General features: G+C 42.1%; 1 protein-coding gene across 1 annotated transcript in view; it reads right to left on the reverse strand.

Moving 5' to 3' along the window:
• KCNK10 (potassium two pore domain channel subfamily K member 10) overlaps positions 1-10587 on the reverse strand; it is a 145215-nt gene that overhangs the window by 57239 nt on the left and 77389 nt on the right. Inside the window, exon 3 of the mRNA XM_019552379.1 lies at positions 6966-7083. Within this exon, the coding sequence (XP_019407924.1) occupies positions 6966-7083 (118 nt within the window). The remainder of the gene's footprint in view (positions 1-6965; positions 7084-10587) is intronic.

Genomic DNA, 10587 nt, shown 5'->3' on the forward strand with positions numbered 1-10587 from the left:
ATCTTTGTTTTCCTCTTTCCCATGTTTACAGCTAAAATGTAATACACAGATGGATACGCCTATGTGTGTACATATATACACACAACATCACTTTCTTATGCCCATTCCAATTGCAATCTAATGGCAAAGTTAGACTAAAAGAAAAAAAGAGATCAGTTGATCCCAATAGCAGGATTTATGAGACCTTGCAGAATTTGTGGGATATATTTCATAGCTTTAACCCCATAGAATTGTAGCAGAACTTGCACTACAGATTTCCACAATTTAATTCATGGTCATAGGATTTTCAGAATATTTGTTTGCACAGCCAGCCATTCGTGTGGTGTGTATTATGACACTAATACAGCAAAGCACTTCAGTATGCGCTTAAACTTCCCTGACAGAAGTGCTCTGCTGCATCTGACTCCCTATTCATGATTTAAAATAAGAATCATGTGGTACAGCTATTGCCTAATATGTGGGAGACCTGGGTTCAGTTCCCGGCCAGGGCACCAGAGGGTTGAGTTGCTTGCAAAAGGAAATCCTCAGTGGGGAGTAGGTTCCCCTCACCTCTTGATGGAGACAGAAGGAGGACAGATTGAAGTCCTATGGGTCAGATTACAAGGGGGAAGGATTGAAAGGGACTTCATAGTGGGGGTCTACTACAGACCCCCACACCAGGAGGAGGAGTTAGACCTAGTATTCTCAAAAAAGCTCTCAAAGGCAGTATATTCAAAGGACCTAGTGGTCATGGGTGACCTAAATTACCCAAATATCTGCTGGGAGGAGCAAGGTCTGCCAAGTCATCATGGGGGGATCATCAGGGAATAGAAGATACTCTGTTTACCAGGGCACCCCTCGTGGTACTAGAAATAATGGCCACAAGCTAAAGAAGAGTAGATTTAAATTGGATATTAGGAAGAAATTCTTTACAGTGAGGGTTGCCAAAATATGGAATGGGCTTCCAAGGGAGGTGGTGCTTTCCCCTACTTCGGAGGTGTTCAAGAAAAGATGAGACAGGCACCTGGCTGGGGTTATTTAACCCCAGCGCTCTTTCCTGCCTAAAGAAGGGGGTTGGACTCGATGACCTGCAAGGTCCTTTATAACCCTAGAAATCTATGGAATCTATGAAATCATGTCCATACAAATAGAGGGTAGAATTCTATTCCAGTCTGCATGTCAGAATAGCAGCTTTCTAGCCACACAGGGCACTGACAGACATGAAAATAAAAAAGCTTTACTGGAAGGGGCAGCACATTAGTTTGACCTGGCTCCACAGCTTCTATATAGATTGGGCACTTCAGCAGGGCTTTTTGGTGCTTTTATCTAAAGTTAATTCAACCAGCTATTAGACAAAAGTGCCAGAAAGCCCCACTGAAGCACCCAGTCCATACAGACTTTGGGCCATCTAGGTCAAACTAATGCAATACCTCTTCTGGGCATGCGCTGTGCTTAGCGCAGGGACACGCTGAGCTTAAAGTAAAGCACTATTTGGGTTTTTTTCCATGTCTGTAAGCAACTGTAAGTGGCATTTTTGGAAGGTAACAATTTAATTTCCCCTGCAGTGTGAATGCATAAGCCTCTGTGTGCAGAATGAGCATACTTAATAGGCAATGTACTGGCCGGGCCGGTACAAAGATGCACACACTCCCATTCTGGACACATACCTGCATCTAGCTCATAAAATATAGCTGGTCAGAAACCTATGACTGGGAATGTTTATAGCGGATTGCTTTGATCACTTTCCCAGGAAGTGGGAGACCCAAGTTCTTGAACCCCCTTGCCCACAGATGGTTAAACCTGCATCCTTCCAACTTCCTAGCCCAATGTGGTAAACACTGTGCTATAGAGTTATCCAGATATTTCTCCAGTGCTTCTTTTGAAGCTGCAAGTCAGAGCACAGGACCACCTCCCAGAGCAGCAGCCAACTCACTGAGCCACAAACCTGCTGGTTTGGGCTTTTCCTTCTGGCTCTATATATCTCTCTCTTTTGGCTGCCCAGTATGCCAGCTTCAAAATGAGCAGCAAAGAAAGGACTGCATAATACCTAACCTGTGGCAAGAGCACTGTGCTGGGAAGTCATACAGATGCAGATTCAACCCCTGTCTAAGTGAGGGGCTTTAGAACCTGAGTTTTCAGCTTCCTGGGCAAATCCTCTAACTACTTAGCTATTGGGGTTAAAATATGGTAGGGCCTCACCACCCATGTCATTTTCCTGGAAGACACACAAGGAAAGCCATATATGTACCCAGACAGCGTGAAACCCTACTGCGCATGCTCTATCTGCATACTCACACCTACTCATCCACAGAGAAAAACCACAGCCAAGAACAGCCAGGTAGAGAACCAGAAAACTACCATTTATATGCACAAGGGGAATTGAATTCCACCCTTAGTAGGCAACTGTCAATCCTCTGGATCATGGTATGCACATAAGAGGTCTAGTCAGATGCCTGATGAATCCATTTGTGGCTGACAAGCCCAATTCAAAAGCAATGCAGCGTTTCACAGATCCATATGTTGTCTGAGTTGGAGCCCAAATTTACAGCATGCTGTTTTCTTCTCTCTTGCTCTGCTTCCATCCTCTGGATCAAAGCCACTTCATGTTGAGCTGCACCCAGTGCCAGATGTTCCCTCCAGATCAGATGGGGTTCTGCTTGCTCCTCTCAGCTTTCTATGTTGATGTTAAATGACTTCATATCATTTTTGTACACATCATGGTAGCTCTGCAGAGGGCAATATTGCTTTCTAGAGCTGTCTCAAATTTTATTATAAAAAATATTCTTGGGGATATGGTCTTCTCCCATTCTCCTGACATAGCTGAGCCATCACAACCTCCTCTTCTTGATAGCAGTTTCTAAGTGCAACAGTTCTGTGCACTCCAGTGCCTCTGTGTTTGGCATTCTGTCTTCCCACTTTATTTTCAGGATCTTATGCAGACATCTCATGTAGAAGCTGTTCAGACTCTTGATATGCCTAGCATATGTAGTTTATGTTTCTGAACCATAAAGCAGGGATGACAGCACACAAGTCGCATAGATTCACATCTTCACCTTAGTTGGCAGTTTGCTGGTATTCCATGCATATTTCTGTAACAGCCCAAAATTCTTAGATGCTTTTCTGATTCTGTTAGTCAGTTCAGTCTGAAAGTTAGGATTCCTCCTGATTGTAGAACCCAAGTAGCAAAAACTGTCAATGACACCAAAAGATTTATCCTTCACAATGCTGTCGGGTATTGGCTGTTTCACCCCCTGGTATATGATCACAGTCTTCTTGAGACTAATAACCATCCCAAACCTCTTGCATGATTCAGATAATCTGCCCAAGGCATTTTGCAGGGAAGATTTGCTGTGGGCAACCAAGGAAATCTCTCAGAACCAGTTATTTCACCCTGGTTTTCATTCTAAACCTTGCGATGTTGAACAAGCCTCCATGTAGTTTTCTTCAAAGATAAATACTATCACTGCTGTCATTGAATGCATAAAGGAATGAAAAGTAGAGGTTAAAAAGCATGGGGACTAAGACACATCCCTGTTTCACCTCACTGTTGATATTAAAGGTGTTTGATTCTTTGTTTTCATACACTACAGTTGCCTTCATAAGTTTATGTAATGAATGAATGATGTTCAACAGTTCAGGGGGACAACCTGTTTCTTTAGATCAGTAAAAAGACCCTGTCTGTTGACTGTTTTGAAGGCCTTTGTCAGATCAATGAAGGCTATATACAATGGTATTTATTTTTCTCAACACTTCTCTTGCAGTTGCTGGGCCAAAAATATCATATAAATGGTACAGCGTCCTGAGTGAAAACCATGTTGACTTTCAGGATAGATTTTTCCCATAGAGATTACAGCCTAGGGAGCACAATGTTCGTGACAATTCTTCCAATGAGGTTCAACAGGGAGATACCACTATAGTTGTCACAGTTGCTCCTATCCTACTTGTTTTTGTATAATTGTACAAACCGAGCATCTTAGAAATCTTGTGGTATTGCTTCCTTTTTCCAACAGATAAAGATAACTTTATGAAGCTTTCAAAATAATTCAACATTGGCACGTTTATAGATTTCAGCAGGCGAATAGTCATTGCTGGATGCATTGTTCCCAGGAATTGATTTTAACGGATTTCTGCAAATCTTCTAATGTAGACTCATTGTCTAAATTTATCATAACTTCGAACTGTGGTAATCCTCTGAGCTCTTCATGTTTGATTTCAGTCTCACTGTAGTTTATATAATTCCATAGTGTTCAATCCAATGCTCAAGTTGCTTTTGTTTATCAATAAATAATAAAGTGATAATATAACACAATTCACATCAGACACAATTTAAAAAGGTCATTGTTTGCCAATGATTACTCTACAGTGGTACTGAAAACAGAACAATATTTATGAGTCTGCAGTGTTATGCAGCCACACAAAAAGTGAACATGGTTTAGGGATGCCTCAATAGAAGCATTCGGTGCAAAACACAGAAGGCGATAATGCCTCTCTACTCAGCACTGGTTAGGCTTCATCCGTGTGTACTGTGTACACTTCTGGGCTCCACATTTTAAAAGTATGTAGAGACGTTAGAGAGGGTCCACAGACAGGCTACAAAGATGATCAAGGGCTTGGAAGGCAAGTCATACAAGAAGAAGCTGAAGGAGGTAGGCAAGTTCAGCACCCTGCCTGCAGTTCAGCGATCAGTCACAGGGGGACCCCAGGTGCCCCCCCAAACCCAGGAGGCACCAGTTGCCAAGCCAGGGCAGCATGGAGGGCCTCCCCACATGCTCCTTGATGGACCCAGAAGTGGACTGGAAGTGCTTCTGGTCTACTTCTGAGTCTGCTGCCAAGCGCACTGAGGAGCTCCCCGTGCTTCTGTGGGACACTCCATGCACCCCAGCATTGCAGCACTCACGAGCCTCCTGCTACCTAGAGGTATGTAGAAAAAACATTTAAAGCTGTGTCTATGTCCAAATCTTTCCGAATTGACTCAGAGGGTTCTGATTCAATTTGGAGAGATTAAAGCGTCCTCTGATTCGATTCGGATTCTGAGACTCAGCCACCAAATTGAGCCAAATCTCTGCCAAATCCTGCCAAATCGAATCAGGGACCAAAGCTTCACACAGCTCTATTCTCCATCACTTGAGGTGTTCAGGAAAAGGTTGGACAGCCACTGGTTGGGGATGATCTATGCATAACTATGCCTATTTTCTACCATAGGAATTTCCCATGCTTCTGGGCCTTTCTGGTTGTTCCTGCCCCTCCCCCTCCCTTTTCTGCTATATGTGTCACAGTGTTTTTAAGCCTTCCTAGACACATTTGGTGCTGGCTACAACCAAGTCTGGGGACTTCAACTGGGGTGTGTCAGTGCTCCTGCTGGGACTTAAAGCCAGAGGTTCCTGGCTAGAGGTTCTTGCCTCTCCACCACTTAGGGTGAGACAATACCATACTTGGGGTCAGGAAGGAATTTTACCCCCTGGTCAAATTGGTATAGACTGTCGGGCTTTTGCCTCTCTCTGTAGCAGGTGGTGTGGCCCTCTGCCCGAGACCTTTTGAGCATAGATTGACAACATCTTATAGAAGCAAGACATTGGCTGTCATGGCTCCCCTACTTGACCTGTGGCAGGGTAGGGTGTTAGGTCTGTGTTGTGTCAGAGTTGAAGGTAGTCTTATGTAGAGTTTAGATTAAGTTGTATGGGATGGTTTGGATCGGGATGATCCCGCTTTAGGAAGGAGTTTGGATTAAATGACCTCTGGAGTATGCTTCCAGCCCTACTTCTCTGTGACTCTATAAAGTAGGAAGTAACAGGGGTAAGTCTGACATCACCATGTAGTAACAGTTGGTAAATGTTGATTTCTTAATGGCAACTATAGCCGCACTGAAACAGAGCTTTATATTACTGGAGCATCATACAGCTATTAGATAAATAGTCTTTTTATTAATTTTATCAATTAACCATCTTTTCAATTACTAGTTTTCCTCTGAAAAAACAGTTGCTGGGAAGATCATAGCTCCTCAAGTGAATGTCTTCAGAAAAACAGGGACTGAGAATAAAAATCATGGGAGCCTAAAGAATGTTAACATATATTTATAGATAGACATATCTATCTAGAGATAGATAGATAGATAGACAGACAGATAGATGTTAACTGTGGAACTGCTTGTCATAAGGTATCGCTGAGGCCGCCATCTAAATAGGAATTTTTAAAAGGATTAGCTAAACATATATGGATAATTAGTACATTCAGGCTGTGTCTACATGAGATGCTGACTGCGCAGTAGCCTGTGACTACTGTGCAGTAGCATTGCATGGCAGGAAGTGTGATGCAATGCAACTGCGTAGTGGTTATGAGCTACTGCACAGTCAGCATCACAAAACAGCCATTCCTCAGCATGACTGCGCAGTAACTCCAGTTACTGTGCAGTCATTTAGTACTTGTTTATACAAGTAGTTGTACTTGTACTTGTTTATACAAGTACTAAATGACTGTGTTGTAACAACTATAGTGTCTCACAGTTGCAATGGATATGATATTCAAAATCCAAGGGATATATATACTCAGGCTCCAGGGCATAAGCTATCAACTAAGTGATGTGGTTAGAAATAAATTAGCCTCATGAGCAAATGATTCTGTAATTAACAAGTACCGAGTTTCTTGCTCCTTTCCCTGAAGCACCTGCCACTGGTCATTGATCTTTAGAAATAGAGCTAGTCTGTGTAGGTGTAGTTAAAGAGGGAGCCATGCTAGGTGCAAAAGCAGACTTGCAAAACTGTAAAACTATTGGTGCTACTCACTTTCTGATTAATCTTGCTTTCTTGAACTCATTATATAAGCAATTGTTGAGGTCTGTCCTATGGCGTAATTTGATACACCACAAAATGATATAGTTTGAGCATCCAGAAAAGTTAAATCAACTGATTTTCCCTCTCTGTGTGTTCTACTGAATCTTACTTGATCCTCCCGGTCTTATTGTGACCACATACTTTAAAAGATGAATTTACCTATGGTTGTGATGACTGTTCCAGCAAAGAAAAAGGCACTTCCTAGGTCCCAGTGACTGCTGTTGTTGGATGAGTTTCCTATGGGACTGACTCCTGCATTATCAGCATCAATGGCATGCTGCAAAAAAGAGATAACAAATCAGCACAAATACCTTGCTGAATATGGTATAAGCAGAAGCATATCCTAAACTCTGGCTCCATGCACCAATTGAAAAAGCTTGGATCCAAGTTTTATAGCTGACATTAAATAAATAGACAAGCAAAAAAAAAATTTTGCTTGGAGTGCAGCATCCTTCTATCCCCCAAATATTCTACAGAGTTAAAGAAGTATCAAAAGAGAACAAAAATAAATAATATAGGGGACTGAGACATATTTCCAAGAAATCTGGAAATATAATGGAGACAATGAGATTCACTAAAACTGAGTCAAAACTTGCAGAAGACAGTTTATTCTATTGGTGAACAGGAATAAGTCTGATGGTAACAGGAATGATCAGGTAGTAGATAGCATAATGTTCATGAAGTCCACTGAATAGTCTGCCAAGAGTTGTAATTCCCAGGCACTTAATAAATTTGTTCCCAATAAATTAATTATTGTTATTACTGATAATTTATTAATTTTAGTTAAGAAAAATGTTGTTACCATGTTATGCCAAACAAACTATAAAATACTTCATTTGAAAAAAAACCAAGGAGGACACCTTAAGAACAATATATTGTATCAACTCTATTACCATCAGGAAATTGCTGCTTGTCACTGTGATTCACACATCATTGACCCTTGAGATTTCATAGCAGAAATGATGATGCAGGTAAGATCCTCCTCTCAAAATCACAGAGGCCAGAGTTACCACCTAACATAAATCTCAGCCTTCCTCAGTATCTGACACACAGATAAACACTTCGGGGTTTTGTTCGATAGATGACAGTACTGCCTATACACAGCAGCAGTATGTAGATGTTCATTTCTGGTTAATGGATTGTTCCCAATGGCAATAAAAACGTGCAAGGAGATTGGCAGTAGGAATGGAAGGAATTGGGCTAGAGCTGCTGTAGATGTTAACAGGGAACCCCACTCTGATTATGTTAGTCTCTGCATACTTCTGTATCAGTGCAACCATGTAATTTAACATACTCTAATGAGACATCACAGCTCCAGAGGGAATTTAGTGTTTGTTTGTTGCTAAGCTGTGTAGTTTGCATAAGTAGCAGGGAAATACCTGCCTCAGTGGGCTTAAATCATAACTTCGTGTTTTGCTTTTGTTTCTGACAATGTTACAGTGCTATCTCCAGAGACTTCATCTACCAATTTCATCTTCCAGCTTTACAATAATGACTGACAAATTTACCTCTCCACATCTGACCGCCCCTCCAATCCTATATCTTGACTCATCTCTCTGGTTAAACCACTGAAAACTTAGTATTACCATGACCAAAACTAAAGTTGAATTCTGCTCCAAAAATCTCTCCAGTGCTCCAGCACTCAGCCTAAGGAACCACCTCAATTTTCTCTCATCTCTCACATCCAGGAGGTGTCCAGATCTTGAAGGTATTTTTCAAACAATATTTCTACCATGCAACTTTTCTCATTCTTAACATAAACTACCATGAAATCCATCATCATCTTTCGTTCTGATTGTAACATCCCCAGCCCCTAGTAATTAAAAACCACCACTTTATCACGTTTCTTCTTCATCAATCTGATTGTGCCATCCTGCTTTTTGTATACTTTCCCTTTACATTGTTGCCACATTACCTTCAAGCATCTCCTGACTGTATCTCATTCCCTGTTCCACTAACAGCTCATTATTCCATTTCCCCTCTTTTTTCAAAACCATCTCTGTGCTTTCTTCCATGTCGAACTTGTTCTTGGAATGCCCCTCATAATGTCACTTGACACTCCTTGATATCTTTACTGAGACCTATATCCAGTGCATTTCCCATTTCCACAACACTTGGAAGGAAGTACCCACAACACTTTTAAGAAAGGTTGTCATTTGTTTCTCCCATGGGTTAACATCTCATTAACATAGAGGAAGGGTGTCAAATATTGAGGAAGAGGCCTAACAGTGCAAAGATTGAAGCTGAGCATAGGTATTGGAGGGGAAAAAAGCCGAATTAAAGAAATAGGGAGAAATGTAATGTGTTAAATAAGAACAAACATAAACATAATTAACTGCAGTTGCAGGTCTCATCACCCTGATTGCTTCTTTTGGAAAACAGATCAGTAATTCCATAAATATCATGCTGAATTTAAATGGATGATGAGACACTAAGGAAAAATGCATCAAAGAATATAGTTGAAATGCAGGACCAACTGAAGTTAGATAAATGAGGACTAAACAGGTAGGCTTGTGAGACATGTTAAAATGGCCGAGATATGGTTGTTAAGAATGACATGTTCTAGGACTAAGCCTCTTGAAGTTATCCATAACACTACAGGCATTACCATCATCTAAATAACGAATAGTAGGAATGACCTATTATGGAGGTGCCCAACCTCCTGTTCTTTCCTGATCAGTGGTTTCCAAGGATTTATAATTCATTCCTTTTAAACTGTGTGAGACTGAAATTTACTGGCACACAGAAGCTGTGAGTGCAGAGAGCATTGGTTTATGTACCCAGAAGAGTGTAAATCACTCTGACAGACTGGTTATTCAAACAGGCCGTGACATTGTCAGTCACCTTCTCGTGTTAGTTGTGCCTGGGAATACTTGTCTTTCCCTTGCGGGCATGAGAATAGTCTGGACCAATGGTAATGCTCAAGTCATGTCCACTGTCACATAGACTATCAAGTCTGTGCAGCTGAAGATGCAAGCCCCTCTGGCAGCAGTGCTGTGTTGCTGCAACGCAGAAGAATTCTGTTGTCATGCATGGCTCTTCGTCTTGTCCCTTCACATGACCACGTTTCAGTCTATCACAGGAGGCTTCTCTGCGCTGTGGTTGATTTCCTCTAATTTATAAACCTGCAGCTATCCCAGGCAGTAGGTGCACAACTCATACTGCAGTGGGGTTCAACCTTCTCAGATGCCCTCCAGCCCTTTTATGACTGGCAGCACCTGGTTGAGAGCCATTGTTGGTGCTGATTCAACTTAGCTCAGTGCTTCACAACCAGGTATTGGTACCTCCAGATATCACTGCCCCCTGCCAGATACACAGTCAGCCAGGAAAGAGCTGCAGCATGTGGACACATTCCTCCTGAATTAGGGCTCTGATCAGCCTCAAGCAGACAGGAGCTGCTTCATGCTGTGTAGCCTGTCTCTAACCAGCCCCTCCTACACTCCTTCTGGGAATAGAGGCACACAGTTGGAACTGTCTCACGTACTTCTGTTTGCAGTAGGAGCGTGGGAGACCAGAAAGGGCTCCAGCCCAGCAGCCACATCCTGCCTGCTTTAGGCTGATCAGAGTGTTAATGAACTAGGAGTGCTCACAGGACAGGTTTACCTGGTTGTTGCCATGGCATCAGCACCAACACTGGGGCACCCCTGAAGAGAGCAGTTCTTGGCATAGCTGCATTAGTACAACAGCAAGAGCTATCTTCTTTAAAGGGATAGTAGACTGAGACTCACTGGCCATGTCTACACACGTGCTTACTGCGGAGTAGACTAATTAGCTGCAGAGT

This window comes from Crocodylus porosus, unplaced genomic scaffold (assembly GCF_001723895.1).
Source record: "Crocodylus porosus isolate Cpor-Errol unplaced genomic scaffold, CroPor_comp1, whole genome shotgun sequence".
Taxonomy (NCBI): Eukaryota; Metazoa; Chordata; order Crocodylia; family Crocodylidae; genus Crocodylus; species Crocodylus porosus.